The sequence below is a fragment of the Seriola aureovittata genome, chromosome 1 (genome assembly GCF_021018895.1).
Source record: "Seriola aureovittata isolate HTS-2021-v1 ecotype China chromosome 1, ASM2101889v1, whole genome shotgun sequence".
NCBI lineage: Eukaryota > Metazoa > Chordata > Actinopteri > Carangiformes > Carangidae > Seriola > Seriola aureovittata.
The window spans coordinates 10,236,974-10,253,090 of record NC_079364.1 but is presented as its reverse complement, the minus strand read 5'-3'; the positions used below and the strand labels follow the sequence as shown (position 1 = coordinate 10,253,090).

The window sequence follows — 16,117 nt, the reverse complement described above, 5'->3', positions numbered from 1 at the left end:
GTGACACAAGTGACCAAATCATTATGTTAGCACTTTATCCATCTATTAGGATGAATTTTGTATGTATTATTCTGCAAAATTGTTTAAGTGGTAATTGGTATTAATTGGCATGCATGCACTGTTTTGGTGTTGTGAAAATGCAGCAATAATATTCAAATGAATCTGAATAAATACATCAGAAGTGCATAATGTTATGCATTTCCTAGTTTCTGCATATCCATATGACCGACTTCTTGAGCCCCCAAGGGCTTCAAAAAGAAACTATAATCATTTTCACTAACAGACAGCAAACAAAAATGTGAGAATGTGAGCACACGTACAGACATCTGCCTTGTCCACACACAAAAGGAGGAATAAAAAAATCCACAGTCACAGCTCATTCCAAAATTTCATGCCATTTGTCTCCTTGACATAAATCAGAAAGTAAAGATTTATATAATGGATGACACAGATGCTGTAAACTTGTTAGCCTGTATTTTCTTAGCTCACACAGAGCATATAAATGTCCTCTGGCCATTGAGGCACAAAGGGGGGGCAGGCAGAGCTCTCAGACATTCCTGCATGCTGGTCACATCACCACTGAAGTGGCTGTACAGCAGGGACACAGTACTAAATTTTCTGTAACACATTTATTTGTGTAGCCGCTCTACAAAGTGCAACTAAACAATTATCAGGAAATGTGGGTACTTGTGTCAATCAAACCAGTGTCAAATAAAAGCTACGGGTTCATGACACAAATACAGGAGCATGCAAGTAAAACAGCAACAGCTTGTTTGAGCACAAATAATGCTCGTGTGAGTTTGGTGGCACCACAGTAGGTAAATGAGATGGCAGGAGGGGGCATTTAACACTCCCAGACTGAGAGACAGAGAGATGAGGGAAGGTATTTTTGGTGGTGGTGCAGGGGGAAAGAGCTTAAATGAAAAACAGCAGATATTCTACAATAGCAAATCTGATTTCTCACAATTATCTCTGCGAGCCTGACAGGCACCAGGGGTGGCCCAGCAACACTGAAGTGGTGGACACTGATTGGGTTATTTGTCCTCTCTCACTCGAAGCTGAGAGATTGTGGGACCTGTACTGTGGAGAGCCTCTCTGCAGGACTCACAACAAGACTCATATTCACTTATGGTTTGAAGACAGCAAAGGATGACCAGCTGTTAAGTATTAACCCATGTTCGGTGGGCAGGTAGTGACAACTCAAAAAATTAAGAGATAGGCCTTTTAATAATAAAATGAATGATGGCTGAATTCCATTTAGCTGCTGCAGTTTCTGGGCACTGATGTTGTGATAAAGTTGGTTGTGTGTGCACTGACAATGTATTATCATTTAATTTGGGTTTAATTAGTGGGAGTGCTGATCTTTGGCTGATGTTTGACATCTATATTGGTTTTGTTTTGAGGCACTTCTGTAGTATTCAGTGCCAAGTAAGATAAATTAAAGATTTTAGAAATGTTAACATATCTCTACAAAAGTACATCATATGAATTGACACTGCTAGTGTATTGAAGCCAAATGCATGAACACCACTGTCAATCAAATGTGATGCATACTGTGAATCCACACTGAAACAGTTCGGATGAAGCAGACCAGTTGAGTTTTTAAACATTAAACTCTTGCCAGTATTTAATGTTTAAGAGAAACACAGGTACTTTAATGTATCTATTTGTCCATATATATCAATGTAGCTCCATTTTATCCATTGTGGCACAGTGCAGCATGTGATGTACACTAGTTTGTGTTGGCTTAAAATATGGCTCAAGAACTTAAGTGTCATACACAACAATCAAAATGATTAAAAAAAAAAAACTTGAATTTACAATTAACCATAAAAATACTGTATTTTTAACACAGCAGCATTTAGCCTGTTACAATCAATACAAGATTACATTCTAACATGTTGTAGCCTCTTGGAGAAAGACGACTTGTAGTTGGATGCTGCAGACAGCTCCTGCAACAAAAAGAACACAAATTGTGTTAGTTATTGTTGTAATGGTATTTTATATTAGATCATATATATTTATGCTGTGGCATGCAGATAAATATTTTTGATGGGTTAGGCAATAATTGAAACTAATTTTTACTTCTTTGAAAAAAATATACTATGAGATGATGTCATGTTCTTACCTTGGCATGGAAATCAGTGTTTGGTTACCTTACCCATCCAAAAATTAAAACAAAAAAAAGTTGATAGAATTAGGAATTTTGAAGGAATATTTGCTCTTTAGGGGAAGAGGAAGGTTTTTTTTTTGTTTTTTGAAATGGTCTTTTTTCAGCTCTTTTAGGAGTCTTCTTTTTCACTGCCACATTTTTTTGGTCTTTTTTTTCTTTTTTTTTCTTTTTGGCAGGATATTTTCAGACCATTTCAATTCTTTATTTTTTGTACAATCCAAAGTAAAGCCAAGAACTGAGAAGCCAAGCTTTCATACAAATCCTTTAAACCCAGACATAAAATATTTACACAGGAGCATTTAAACCAGTTCAACCTAATACTATTCTGCAAAAGCTACAGTCTGTCTTCTGTTAAATTACAACACAGGTTTTGTTTTCTTAAACTGAGAGTTCAACAAATGTGTCTTTAAGTGATCGCCTGTCACATGTGCAGACAAACTATTTGTGTTTCGTGAACCCAAAAAAGAAAAAGAAAAATGGAAAAAAAAAAACAGAACTATTTCTACATTAAGAGCATTAAAAAAATTCACCATTGTTGCCTCTGGTACACACATTAAAATTAATTAAACTCACAGATGGTTCTTTTGCCAGTTACATATTTGTGAGGGAAAAAAAACTCTTGCCAAAGTGAAATGTGCCTTGTTGATTTATAAACAGGCATTGATATCTTATGAAGTTGCTGGATTGTTGCTCGTCTTCCACACCAGGGCACCCAGGGAGCAGCATCTGACCGATCTTCATCTGCGCCAGGAGCGAGGCTCGTTGTCATCCTCTTCCTCATCATCATCCTGCAGCAGTGCATCGTCACTCAGGGACTCTTCCGGGTACTGATGAGGGGAAAGAGAGAGAAAAAAAAAGAAAAAAAAAAAAAAGATTAGTGCTCTCTACAGTGAACAAAAGGCAATTTCGAGTGGAAAGACCTTTTACTTTGAGCACCATCAGCATTCAACGTGCACCGTGTATTTAAAAGGTCTCAAGAGGAACTAACTTCTCAGCTTGAGAGTATCATGCTGCAGACCAACTGCCTAATGAAAAGTACAAGTGGCCATACAAAAGCCATATTAGGACAATCCTTGCCATGATGTATAATGGCTCCCTCTTGTGTTCTCTAAATGCAACAACAACAAGAAACATGTTTAATAAGCTCTACTGATAAGATATGGGTTAGGGGCCAAATATCCCCACTAGCAAGTAAACACTACCTAGTGAACCTTTATACCAGCATGAAAGGTAGCACTGGAAGACATAAGCAATCCTGCCTGACCTGACCTTAAAGACACTATAAAGAGAAAAATATCCGTTTAACAAAGAGAGAAAATCCCACAAACCTCATCCTCTTCTGGTTCTGCCTCATCAGCATCCACAGTACTGAGAGTTGTGACAGGCTTATGCCACGCCAGGCGTAAAGTCTGATTGTTGAATCTCACTCCATGGAGAGCTGCCTACAGGTGGATGATACAGAGAGCAGAACGGGAAAACAGGTGAGTCAGTTGTCGTGACAATAACATACTTAACCGGAGTTCTCTGTGCTCCGGCCATGATAATACTGTACAGAACCAGAGTTGCAAGTATATTTTACAGTTTAAATGTCAGGAAAATCAAGAAATGCATCACCTGTTCAGCCTCCGCTCTTGTCTTATAAGTGATGACTGCAGACAGGTTGCTCTCATCAATCTGGCAGTCTTCAATCTCTCCAAATTGCTTCAAAATCGTCAACACACAACATTGTGGTCACTTTACAAACACACCTTATCCTGTGCAACTATTGAAAAGAAATTATCTTCTGTTATTGCAAGTACCTAGTGAGGTCTTACTAAACAAATCCTAAGTGAGTCTGTGTATAAATGCAGATTTTTTTCTACAAGTTGCATTTAAAACTGCTGCTGCAGTAGTATGCAGCAGTATTTTTCTTTTTTCTGTAGTACCACACCACAAACAGCCTTAATCCAAAGTAAAATAAGAGAACAGCTGAAAGTTGTTATTATTTAGTTATCATTATTAGTTATAATTACCATTAAATGGTTAATCTGATAGTGTCTTTTAACACAGATGCCTCTGTAGTTACTTCCATTAATAGGTTGCACTGGTTCAATTCTGGATATCAAATTTCCTTTTCTTAGTAGTTTCAGGCTGACTTACAGCAAAGTGTGGTAGCAAGTCTACTCTGTCCGTCTCAGTGAACCCAGAAATCTCCAAGGCTCGTGGTCGATGGTCCACGACTGCATGCAGTGGCACACCTCTTCCCCGTCCTCTGGAGCCCCTTCCCCGGGCCCTGAGCGCACCACGACCCCGAGCCGGAACCCCCCGGCCTCGTCCTGAAGACAGAAGTCCCCTTTTAGCTGCCTGGATTAAAACAAAAAACAGGCATGGGAAGGAAGTCAAACAGAGCACAAATGTCTGATATCTGATATTCTGAAACAGAGTTGTGGAGATGAAACTCCAACAGATCATTTGAAGTTACAAGAGCACAAGTGCCCTCAAGTGGCAGCTGTGTAAGTAGCATTTTGGCATTTGTTTTCAAGCTTGAGGGACAGTTTTGTTTTTCAGGATCAGGTCAATACCTCAATTTGCAGCTGGGTGTACTTAATCTTCAACAAAGCAGTGTCCTCTCCGGCCTGGGTCTTCTTGTAAAGGTCCAGTTCTGCATCCAGCAGTTCCTTTTGTGCCTGGACATATTATTCATTCACATCAGGAAAGTCAACATTGCAAAACAGAAATAAATAAGTCAAAGGTACCTGGACAAGCTGAAAAACAAAAATGCATTTACCTTTGGACCTTTAGATTAACAAAGGAATAAAATAGAGCATAATTTAACTAACCACTAACTAACACTACAAAGCAAGGAAGCAAATGCTATGTTTATTGGAGGTACAACCTGTTTTCTATCCAAAGCCTACTGAAAAGCAAAACAGGATTTTTTTCTGTGTGGGTGTCTGAATGGTGGTAGCTGGGCTGAGACACTACCTGAGCCTTGCTCTTGCCGGTGCGTAGCAAGTTGTTGCTGCTTGAGATTCCCTTTATCTCTTCTTGAAGCTTGGTGATGCTCTTGGTTAACATTCCCAAAGTTTCCATGATCTTGGCTTTATCCTCTGCTTTCATTGCTTTGTTCTTCTCAAGTTTGGATATCAGAAGCTGCGGAGGAAAGGAATAGAAAAACAAGATAATCCCAGGTTTAAGTTTTGTATGAACTGCTTCCAAAAGAGTACTTGAAGCAGATCACCGACTGCCCACAGGTCACATGGTAAGATTTAAATTTGTGGTGAAAATATGGATAATTTCACTCTGAATAAGTCACTTTAAAAGTGAACAAAACAAAGCGTGTTGACACACGATCCTTAATCCATTTTACAATGTTGAATGATGACATAGTTCGTGAGTCACAGTTCCCACACACAGCTTTCAAACACTGCTAGTATAGCTACACAAACAGATCAAAGCAGAGTCTGAGAACTGAGAATTGATTGTCTGAGTGACTTTGTTGCCTTATGTTGCTTAAGTGGTGAGTTAGACCTCTTTCACAGCGCACACATTTAACTTTTGTATATAGAGCTTACAGAATACAAACACTGACAGGTGATGGGACACTTGAGTATATAAGTATATATAATGAATTATAATCTCCATTCCAGATTATCTTACCTTCTGTGTCTCAATGTGTTTCTCCAATATTTCCTGCTTCTTCTTCCGGACATCCTGCTGTAGTTTTAGGGCTTCCTGTGAAAGGAATTACGTTCTTAGAATGAGAATACTAATTACTTGCTTCCCATTTCATTATCCCATTGAGGCCATACTTCCGAATCTCTCCTCTCCCCCTTTCCCATGCCTCCCTCCATTCCTCCATTCCTCCTCTCACCTGTTTCTTCTTCAGTGCTTCCTCTGAGGTTTTTTGGGCTGCCTTCAGGGCAGCAGGATTGTATACAGTCTTTGTGAGGCCCACAGATGTTGAAAACACCTGAAAAAGGAGAGTGATAGGACAAAACGTTTACTCTATTTGAAATAAAAAAGGACATAAATTCCAAAAGAACATCTGTCGTTCTGAACAGAGAACAAACGCTTACTTTTTCGACAGGAGCTGCAGGTTTGGAAGAAAATCCCAAACGGTCTTTCACTGACACTTTAGAAGGATTCTGCACCAACAGGGAAAATACATTATGTTTATAGACACCTTCTGCAGATTCTTACAAGTATATGCGAAAAAAAACCCTCAACACCAACACACCTGAGAGACTAAGCTGGAGTCTTGGGAGGGCTCAGAGTTTGCAGGGAGCATTGGTCCAAGGCGATCTTTGACAGACTGCTTCAGAGACGTGGTTGAGGGCTGCTGAAAATATGTAAATCACATTATGTCAAGATTAATGGAGTTCATTTTAACATGGCCACTGTCAGACAACAATGATGTTTGTTGTTTAATTTTCTAGGTTTTTCGGCACACTGAACATTTTTGTATCTGTATCCTCTAATTTATTTACTGACTTCCTTCATCTCATAGAATGACTAACAACAACACTCAGAGAGAAGCTCTTTGTTCTGTAACTGTAAGTGGGGGCAGCACTGCCATTAATGCAACAGGTTTTTCCATGTGACAAATTGCAAGAGCCAAGGGAGAACAATGCTTTGGTGAGCTATGCCCAGCTTTACAAATGATCAAAAACACCCTCGAGGGGGGTGTTATTTTTCACACAGGGACACTGACAGATCAACAACAAAGCAAGCTGTGGATGCATGTAATTTATGCTCTAATTAAGCTGAGAATAGTAGTGGAACTGGTATCTCTGACTGTTCTGTGACTGATATCTCTATTTAGGAAAAGACTGCTATATGTGACCACATAACAGTCACCCTGACAAAAAGCCTCTTAATTCTCACCAATTAAGATCAGTTGTTTTAACAATTTTAAAACAAGTCTATGGATATTCACTGGTGCTGCACTACAAATATTAACATGATATTTTACTATGTTATTTTATTTGGCCAATTATGCATTAGCAAAATGTTCTGAGAAATGCAAGGTTCACTGCAAAAACTTTTGTTCACAAACCTAATTCAGTCTCAAAATTCTATTTTTCTTGTTAAAAAAAAAAAAAATCTAATGCAATTTGACTTGTTTCAAGAATCACATAATCAATTTCTTCATTGTGCTTCTTACTGAAAGATATCTACTCGAAATTCTATCCATGCAACATTTTTTGCTTGTGGTATGACAAAACATTTCACAACATGCAATAAAAGACAGTTTTAAAAACAACTTTTACCATGGCTGGCTGTGGCTGCGGTTGCTGCTGTGAGTGTGAGTGGGACTGGCCCTGTCCATCGCTCCCATCATCACGGAACCAGTGCACTCTGATGAAGCGGTTGTTGAGAACAGCCTCTGTGCTTTGCATAGCCCGCTTGGCCTCGTCTGGAGAGGCAAACTGGATCAATGCCCCTTCTAGGTCATTTTGGAAGGCCACCTGTAAGAATAACAAGACTAGGTCAAAACCTTGTATATGGCTGGACCACGTCGTAGGCTATTTGCATTCTGTCTAGTGTCAGCTGGTTTCAACCATCTGTTTGCTTCTGTCCTATTCTCTGTGCTTATGGTGAACGCTGTCGTTACCAGTGGCCATGGTTCCATCTATATGTTTTTTGAGCGTCCCAGTGCAATAGCATGTGATCTGTCTACAGCAGGGGATCTCAGTCAACTTCACACTTATTGGCTTAAATGGCCTAATTTCAACCAAATAAGCAAAGTCTTAAAAGTCAGTAAGTTTAAATCTAAACCATGACACAAACCAAAACTTGATTTTTAAAAATCCTATGTGTCAAACTCAATACTAAAATCCTTTTAAAGCTCCGTAACATTCACACATACATACTGTTCACATATTGGCTACCTATTGTACTGCTTCACTGTTTACAGTGCACTACACAGTAACTACATATCTCATTGACAACTATCCATCAAAGCTGGTTTCATGTCTATAGCACCACATTGGGACTGACCTGCAGGTTGACGATGGTGCCAAACTTGCTGAAATGTTCATTGAGTTTGCTGATGTTGTTGAGCTCAGGTGGAATTTGCCGAACCAGCAGCTTGGTGTTAGGAAAGAATGGGGCTCTTTTGTGGTAGCCCTGGTGGTTGGGTTTGTTAAAGTTGGGTCTGAGCAGAGAAGAGAAATTATTAAACAATTCAAAAGACAATGCTATTAAACAGACCTCACATCTATTCAACCAATGGGTTTAAAGGGAGCATATAATTTATTTTTATATTAAAAGGAAAAGGGTGCCTTACTTGTCAAACCAAGGTTTCTTGGAGGGGAGGCCTCCATCATGGGAGACAGCTGGTCTCTTCCTTGAATCAGATTCCATAACGATCCGCATACTGTTGTTAGGAATCTTTTCTGGTGAGGGACAAACACAGACAGGTCAGCTTTGAGACTACCGCTCAAAAGGGAAATCACAACCCTAAGGTAAGACATTAAAATATACAACCGAAACCCAAATACATTAGCTTATCCTGAATACCGGTATTCTCCTTGTTCTCGCTGTTTGTGAAGCAGCAACACACTGACACACCGGCTAAAGTGCAAAGCATGCTAACAGTAGGAAAGTACATGCATGTTTTAAGACAATCTATTCAAAGATCAGACGGTTCAGTTCATGTGAACAATACCTCTCTGTGGCTGGTCCACCTCCCCCATTGTGAGTCCAATCAGGTTGGGTCTCTGGGCATTGACGCGGTGGCGGTAGATAGGCCTGGAGGTATTAGTGATGCTGGGAGCCTCAGGATTGTACACATCTGACTCATAGTTGTCTGATCAGCAGAGAAAGGACACTTTAACTCAGAAAACAGCAAAGCAAGGTACAGTAAGCGTGATTTGTAAATACAAAGTTTAATTTGTAATTTCAAAAGACACACAGCAAATACCGGAGGTGAAAAGTGGCGCTGAGGCCTGGGGTAGTGAGGAGCGCATCCCAGAGGTGACGATAGTGGGAACAGAGCTGGTAATGGAATTGGGAGGTGCATCCATGCCCGATGGTTGTAGTGGAGGAAGCGGAGGAGGGGGACCTGTGTCAGACAGAATAAAACATAATAAAAAAAAAAAAATCATACAGAATGAGAAGTTCAAGCTAAATAAAAACTGGTCAAATCAATTTTGTAATCATTTTTGTTTAACCTGTGCTAAACAGGTCATTGATCTAACTGTTCACCAGGTAGCAAGGTAACTACTCCTCTTGCCTTGTGTTTTAAAGATACTTTTAAGTTAAATCAACTCCACTGTTTCAAACATAAACATTTTATGTGGGTTTATTTCCTGTTCACTCCTAGCAACAGCTGACAGGATCCAAGCTTAGATCCAAGCTGTTGCCTAGCAATGCTATTATTAAAGATTCTATACATGTCCTGTGCTCATATTTAATCCCATGTGTTGGTATCATTTTTTCATTCCATAAAAACCATATAAAGTTTAACATTTAATGCTAAAATATGATATTCCCAGGGCGTCATGTGTTTAGTGCTGAAATGACTAGTAAGCTGACAGAAATTTAATCTATCTTAAACTTTTTTGATGATCAAGTCATAGTTTACGCCATTTTTAAGGCAAAATGTCAAAAAGGGTCAGATCCTCATTTTTGAGAAATTTCTGAGTGTTGGAATAATTGTATATATGGAGTTATCTCATATTTATTAACTAACCATGTATCTTGCTTTACAGCCCTATAATCATGCATACAGTTTGTCTTATGATAATAACCATGTATATAGTTTGTCTTGTGATGAGTTGTTTTGCAAGTAGTAGCTGCTGGAGGAGATCACAAGCTGTCGCGATGCATAGAGCAGACTGAAACCAGTCTGTTCTACTTCTATATCATGGGATGAACATTTGTACTATGTATCATCAGACACCCATCATATTACTTTTGTGTGATTCTCAGTTCTTTAAGATAAGCAATGACTTGTAACTAAAGAATGCTTGGAATGCCTTATGTGATAATAAAAAGAGAGGAGACGGTGGAATATGCTCAGAGCGGGTTGGAGATTGTAACTGAGCATATCTCTGTCCGTTCTCCTCGCGAGTAAGAAATAACGCCCTTGTCTTTCTCTTCTTTGTGTCAGTATTAAATGTCTTAGGTGGTGTAAACCTGACACTGAGGAAATCTGAAAATGTCACAGTGGGCTTTAGGAAATTGTGATTGACATCTTTCACTTCCTGACATTTTAGAGGGTAAATTATTAAATCAATTGAGAAAATAAGCAGATGATTGATCAAGAATGAAAATAAAAGTTAGCCGCAGCCCTGTGTGCCATCTCCACGAAACTTAATTTCATGTTGGTTGCCATTAGATTATCCAGTTTAATTGACATTTGTGAAAAACATGTGTTAAATGCTTTTACTGTAAAGCACTCATATTCTGCAAAGTGCATATATTTGAAGTTTTCTTCATCCTGAACCAATGTGTCATAGGAAAATTAAAAAAAATAAACTCTAAATTCATACCTGCAACAGGTGGAAGGCTGGGTGGGAGGGCGCCTGGTGGGGGCACAGGGGGCCGCAGGTTCACAGGTGGGGGGTTCATGAGAGGTGGTGGCGGTGGGAGCCCTGGTGGTGGCGGTGCGTCCACACCTGGGATTGGCGGAGGTTGGAAGGGCAACATACTGGGCAAATTGACATCTTCCACTACAACTGGGTCACTTCCATGGTCAAAAGGACACATATCGCCTCGCATGCAGAAGCCCTTTTCTGGAAAAGACAGCAAACTAATGTTGAACATGAAACACACAGAACTACAACTCAAAAAAAAAAGTGAGTCTGCAGACTTGATGGAAAAAAGTTCAATTGGCTTTCCTTACCATCGTAGTCACGGCATCGCTTCCTCTGCTGGGGGGGTGGTCCCCTAATAAAAGGGCCACGATCCACAGGGTGCTCAGGACGGAAGTCTGACCAACTCTCAGTGGTGTTGTTGCTATGATGATGTGTGGGGGCGATGACTGTAATGGTGCTGCTCAGTGTTGGCACTGGGAAGTGCGAAGTGGTTGCAGTGGAGACCAGAGCTGCTGCGGAGTAGCCGTCACCACTCTCTGACCTGTCCACTCGATCGTGATCGTACTTCAATTTTCCAGGATCTCGTTCTGTGAATAGGCATAAGTCAAGTATAATAGTAAACTAACTGTAATTATGGCACGTATACTTGTGATAAATTAAACTGATTGCACGTTACAAAATCCATATCCATATTTCATCAACATCCAGTCATTGCTTGTCTTTTGTCTACTTATGATGCAGCTGCCTGAGCTGTTGGTGTGTATCAGTTCCAAATGCTCAGCTCAATTCTGATACACCATTATATGAAGCAACTACTTCATATGATTTTATATAATTCATAAAGAAAAACAGTTCAATCCATGCTGAAGAAAACACAGTACACACCTATTAGACAACTACATCTCTGGAAACAATGAAGTAATCTTTGTGTTTAATGGGCTTCCTGGTCAGTTGTAATTTGACTGGACTCACATTGACAAGTCAGCAATTAACAGGGTCATAGTTCAAATAAAGTGAACTTTGACCACACAGCACTATGTAAGAAAGCTGTGTTTCCAAACCAGGGTTTTGGTGTCATTGTTCTCTCAAACAGAAAAACAATGGTTCAAACTGTTACAGGGTGATCCCACTGGTGATTATGTGTAGACATCATTTTAGATCTATCAATCAGGTTCTTACCTCTACTCCTGCTTCTGGACCGAGTTCTGCTGTGGGAGCGGCTCCTGCTGCGATCTCGATCCCTATCTCTGTCCCTGTCTCTGTCTCTATCCCTGTCCCTCTCTCTGTCGCGGTCTCGGATGCGATCTTTGCTCCAACTCCTGCTGCGACTACGACTGTAACTGCGACTGCGGCCTCTCCTGCGATTGTAGCGATCGCGGTACGAGTCTCTCCTTGGCGGGTTGCGGTCATAATCTCTCTTCCTGGAACGATCATCTCTCTTCCGGTCATCTCCTCTCCTAAAAACCAAGGGTATAAATTAGTGAAAAGTAAATACAAGCTGAGGACAAAATGTAAGACAAATGCAAACAGGCAGGTGCACATACCTGCTATCTCGACTGTAACGAGAGCTTGATTGTGGAGGGCTGTGATTCACTCGTCGAGAAAACTTCTTCTCTCGTTCTTCCTCCCGATTTGTCTGAAAAAATGAAAAAAAAAACAAACTCAAATAAATACTGTTTATCTAAGAGAGCCAATGACATAAGAGGTCCTCCACATCGTTTAATATTCACATGTGATGGTACTTAAGTAGAGAATTACCTCATCTTTCTTCTGCTCATCTTTCTCTACTTTGCCCAGAGAGGATGGTTGCTCAGGCTGTGGGAGGTAGCTTTTGTTGTTAACAGCTTCAAACAGCTTATCCACAAATGGCTGGGTTTCTGAAAGAATTTAATTATGTAAATCAAAGATAATATTTAATGCATTGATTATCAATAACATACACTGGAACAGATGATAAATAAAACGGGGCTTGCAAAGTAAAGCTTTCATGAAGCAGAGGATTAATTTGCCTCAGTTTATGCCTCTCATGTATTCAGGTCATAGACCTAACCATTTATTTCTCGGAGAAACAATTAATCAGCGATGATTGATGTTCCCACATGTTTTTTTTTTTATCATGCAGCACACTGGAATATTTTTCTTATCCAGATTGTTAGAGGACTCTTTCAGTATTTATACATACCACTTGAACAGCGGCAAGTGTTTAAATGACTTTCTTGTTTTCCAAACATCACCGGTTAATTATGATTTATGAGAAACCAATCTGATCCGAATGTAGGCAGATTACACATGAGAGGAACAGACTGGGGCTAATGATTAATTACCTTTCTGAAGAAATACATCCAACTGGTCTATACACAGGGCTTTGAGTTCCTTTTCACTTTTATCCTTCTTCACCAAAGCAACAACATACTTTGCGAGGGCAGAAGGGTCTGCATCACAGCTGGAATTGTGAGGAAAGAAAATCGTAAGACACACGAATATGGAAATAAATATATAAAAAGGCGTGGATAAGTTACTTAGAAAGACAACAGCTGTGCGGCTAATAGCTAACGTTACTTACATGGGCTCAAGGGTTTCAGACAGCCATGTTTTCAAGGCATCAAGGTTTTCAATGATCATTTTATCCAGCCGAACTTTCCCTCCACCGCGGCCAGAGTTAACCCCTCTTGGGGCGATATTACTTGCTTGTTTAAAACGATAGCAGACACTTGAGTGATCTTTGGCTAGGCTGTGGTGCTAAAAGCGACGTTAGCTGAACTTCATCCGCGTTAACGTTAGCTAGGTTAGCTAGCTAGTTAGCAAACGTCTTTTCCAGGCCCCTAACGTGCTGCACGATTCCTCAGCTCTCGTAATGCATTTGTCATGGAAGTGCACAAGGAACGAGTCTATTATTTATCAACGTTCAACCAACTAACTCTGGAAGTTGTAAATTATTTTTATCCGTTAAACTTCAGGAGCATCCACGCTTTACTTGCTACTTTATCCCTCCTCACTAGCTAACATGCCATGGCGACTATTTACTTCCGCTTGTGTTCTCGTTGGCAAAATATCGCGAGAGGGAGACAGTGCAGTACAGTACTGATGTTTCTATCACCCGCGCAATTCACATCAATGAGAGTAAGGTAAATAACAGAAATACTTCTCTGTAAAATGCAATACAGTTCAACAGCACCCCAAACTAGATACTCCAAAATGATCATACAGGTGAATCAACAATTTCCTAAAAATAATTTCATTGAGTAAAATTAAATAAAAGTATTATCATCAAATAATGCTAAAAGTGAAGGTACTTGTTATGCAGAATGGACCATTTAGAATACAATATGTCATGTTACTGGATTATAAATTAATTTCATTTATTCTATATAGAGCTTTATAGGGATCAATAAAATCTTAATCTATAATAACACATTGTCATTTGTTTGTATTACATTTTGTTATTGCTCTAAATTACTGTAAAGCAATTAGTAACTAATTGCTATTAAATAAATGTAGTGTATTTGCCTCTGAAATTTGTGGAGTATATGCATATAGAAGCAGAAAATGGAAATAATCAGTTATAAATAGTTATGATAATTAAGTACAAGAACATGAAAATTGTACTCAAGTGCAATTTAATATATAATGGTTCCACATCAGTCCAAGCCATATAGTACTAATGTGTTATCAGAAACCTACTAAGTACACAACAAGAACTATATATCGAAGTTCCTATTAATTAAACACAGATGCAGGGGTGAAGCAGCGATTTTAAAAGTGTGGGGGTTCTAAGGGTGGGACATGAGCACCACAACCCAGTGCTTTCAATAATATTATTATATTTCTTATTCTCTTTTTCTCTTTTTCTTATAATTTCCCTATGCTGGAGCAACTTTAATGAACAATCTTTTCCGTCTTGAACCAATAAAGTATTTCTGATTCTGACAAGATAATGGCCTGAATTTTTTTTTTCATTGAGTTTATAGATAGATAGATAGATAGATAGATAGATAGATAGATAGATAGATAGATAGATACTTTATCACTGGAACAGCCAACTCATCTCTTACAGGTGGTCTTAGTACGAAATATGTCATAATGCACAATATATACTAAATAAGTGAAAGGTTACTAGGTTCCTTTATCTATAATTTGATACAGGGTTTTATAACAAGATGAGACTCCACCATGTAAAATTGTTTTATTTTTTTGACATCTTATTTATTCACTCATTTACTGTATATAATTTTTGTTTTGGTGAGTAGCATAGAGGGAACAACAACTAGCACTTCTCTGTATACAATGTTGAAGTAAATATCCAGTCAGCGATGAATAAATAAAGATAAAAATTAATAACATAGTTAATGTTGAGACATTAGACTCAGTGTCATATTTTAGAAAAGATCATCATGCAAACATACACTATACAAAAGAGTTCATGCAAATGTCCATTTAATGTCATTTTACAATTTTTCTACCAAAACAAGTTATCATGCATGAATACAAGTGTACATAGCATACATATACATCATCCTAGAGAAACTCCCCAATAGAAAGCACCTGTTAGGAAAGAATACTGAGAGATGTCTGTTTGACAGATCAATCTTTATTATTCTTATTTTGAAATTGATTAGTTTATTCATCAATGTACAATGCCAGCTAGCAGCTTGCTAATGCTAATGCGCGGGGGAGGCGGCTAGCTTGCTCACAGTGGTCCATGCCTAAACGAATTAGTCCCCGACTTAGTCCCCAACTTAGTCCCCCCGACAACTACATAGGCTAAAATTAGGATCAAAAGGATTTTGAGCTTGTAAAGTAATGTTTACAAATAATTTCAATGTTTGTAGTTGTAAACTGACCTCTGTAAACTTGTAAAATAAATCTGCATAAAAAATTCAAGTTTCTGCATGTGAAAAAATTGTATTTGTGGTAAAGAGATTTGTATTTGTTAAAAGAGACTATGTGAATCAAAATTTCTTTCAAAATTGCTTTTAGAGTAATTACTATGCTCAGAATATAAAATGCAATCATGTATGAGAAGGCACCTAAGCCAAAACTGAATACTTCACATACATATACATTGGTACTAACCACTTGCACATACATGCATACCACCATGCATATACATATGTAAAGTTTTGCATGTACTTGCGGCTCCAGCTCTGATCTGCATTGATGTAAACCCAACACCGGGGGGAAACCTTTTAATTTTCACCCGTTTCCTGCTGTAACGTCTTTCAGAGCACAGACACTGTAAACACATCTGTCACCTGTCTGGCCCAGACCTGCTGTAAACTAATACCAATGTAATTTTTCAGACGTGTTCTAGGATTATACTGGACTTTACGTGATGAATATTAGCAAAGCAGCAGAAGCAGTCAGCGGGACATTTCCAGGGATAGATTGAGAGTGGAGCTGATAGAGGGAAAGATGAAGA

The 16,117-nt window shown here is 39.0% G+C and overlaps 1 protein-coding gene across 4 annotated transcripts; it reads right to left on the bottom strand.

Moving 5' to 3' along the window:
• Positions 1-2,238: 2,238 nt before the first annotated feature.
• On the bottom strand, positions 2,239-13,729 carry rbm26 (RNA binding motif protein 26). 4 transcript variants are annotated; one of them, XM_056379609.1, is made up of 22 exons: positions 13,262-13,729; positions 13,023-13,141; positions 12,457-12,575; positions 12,243-12,334; positions 11,878-12,155; positions 11,007-11,285; positions 10,654-10,896; positions 9,072-9,221; positions 8,826-8,966; positions 8,445-8,553; positions 8,156-8,312; positions 7,426-7,623; positions 6,393-6,491; positions 6,232-6,300; positions 6,027-6,125; positions 5,813-5,887; positions 5,138-5,305; positions 4,735-4,839; positions 4,313-4,516; positions 3,788-3,874; positions 3,502-3,615; positions 2,239-3,000 (listed from the first exon to the last, which is right to left on the bottom strand). In XM_056379609.1, exons 1-22 carry the CDS (start codon positions 13,318-13,320, stop codon positions 2,911-2,913), a joined length of 3,054 nt encoding a protein of 1,017 aa, XP_056235584.1. In that variant the 5' UTR covers positions 13,321-13,729; the 3' UTR covers positions 2,239-2,910. The 4 variants fall into 4 exon arrangements, with proteins under 4 accessions (XP_056235584.1, XP_056235576.1, XP_056235591.1 ...); XM_056379601.1 differs by having other exon boundaries at positions 6,393-6,494; positions 13,262-13,728; XM_056379616.1 differs by having other exon boundaries at positions 6,393-6,494; positions 9,081-9,221; positions 13,262-13,728.
• Between the last annotated feature and the right edge of the window lie 2,388 nt (positions 13,730-16,117).

What these genes read in the sequence shown, in the direction of transcription:
- rbm26 (XM_056379601.1), bottom strand. Translation starts at nt 13,320, where the DNA reads ATGATCATTGAAAACCTTGATGCCTTGAAAACATGGCTGTCTGAAACC. An exon ending in CGTTACAGTCGAGATAGCAG is followed by an intron (nt 12,156 to 12,242) that starts GTATGTGCACCT and finishes CTTGGTTTTTAG; the next exon opens with GAGAGGAGATGACCGGAAGA. An exon ending in GCACCATCGTCAACCTGCAG is followed by an intron (nt 7,624 to 8,155) that starts GTCAGTCCCAAT and finishes TTATTCTTACAG; the next exon opens with GTGGCCTTCCAAAATGACCT.